At 52.0% G+C, this 427-nt stretch overlaps 1 protein-coding gene across 1 annotated transcript in view; it reads left to right on the top strand.

Moving 5' to 3' along the window:
* The first annotated feature begins 288 nt into the window (after positions 1-288).
* Positions 289-427, top strand: part of LOC119582319 — a 1,608-nt gene continuing 1,469 nt past the window's right edge. Inside the window, exon 1 of the mRNA XM_037930533.1 lies at positions 289-403. Within this exon, the coding sequence (XP_037786461.1) occupies positions 289-403 (115 nt within the window). The remainder of the gene's footprint in view (positions 404-427) is intronic.

Below are 427 nucleotides of genomic sequence, written 5' to 3'. Positions count from 1 at the left end.
AACAGCCTCAAATCACCTTCATAAAAAAAAAATCCTTTCGCGACTTAGAACACAAGTTCGCATCTCGCCAAGGCAGGATCCGAAATAGCTGTTAACGGAAGAAGAGAGGATGCTGTGGCGTGTTTATCTCCCGCGCCGAGCATCACGAGACACGGCCTTCCGTGAGAGATGCTGCCGAGGTGTTGACACAGTTCACACGATCGGCGAAGCTTGGTATTCATTAGCCCTTTCTGCATTGGCGTTGATAATTATTCCGTGAGTGTGATGTCACAGCAGGGAGGGCGTGAGATGACGCCGGTGACCACACCCTGGCTGCCTTACCACCCGAGATACTGCCAGTATATAACTCCAGCCTCGGAGGCTTCGAAGCACCAGTCTCGACCGGCCTTTTCCGACCATGAAGGTACAGGTTCCAGCGTTCTTTTTG

Source organism: Penaeus monodon, chromosome 15, assembly GCF_015228065.2.
Source record: "Penaeus monodon isolate SGIC_2016 chromosome 15, NSTDA_Pmon_1, whole genome shotgun sequence".
Classification (NCBI taxonomy): Eukaryota; Metazoa; Arthropoda; class Malacostraca; order Decapoda; family Penaeidae; genus Penaeus; species Penaeus monodon.
The sequence above is the reverse complement of the archived record's forward strand: the minus strand, read 5'-3'. Positions and strand labels throughout refer to the sequence as shown.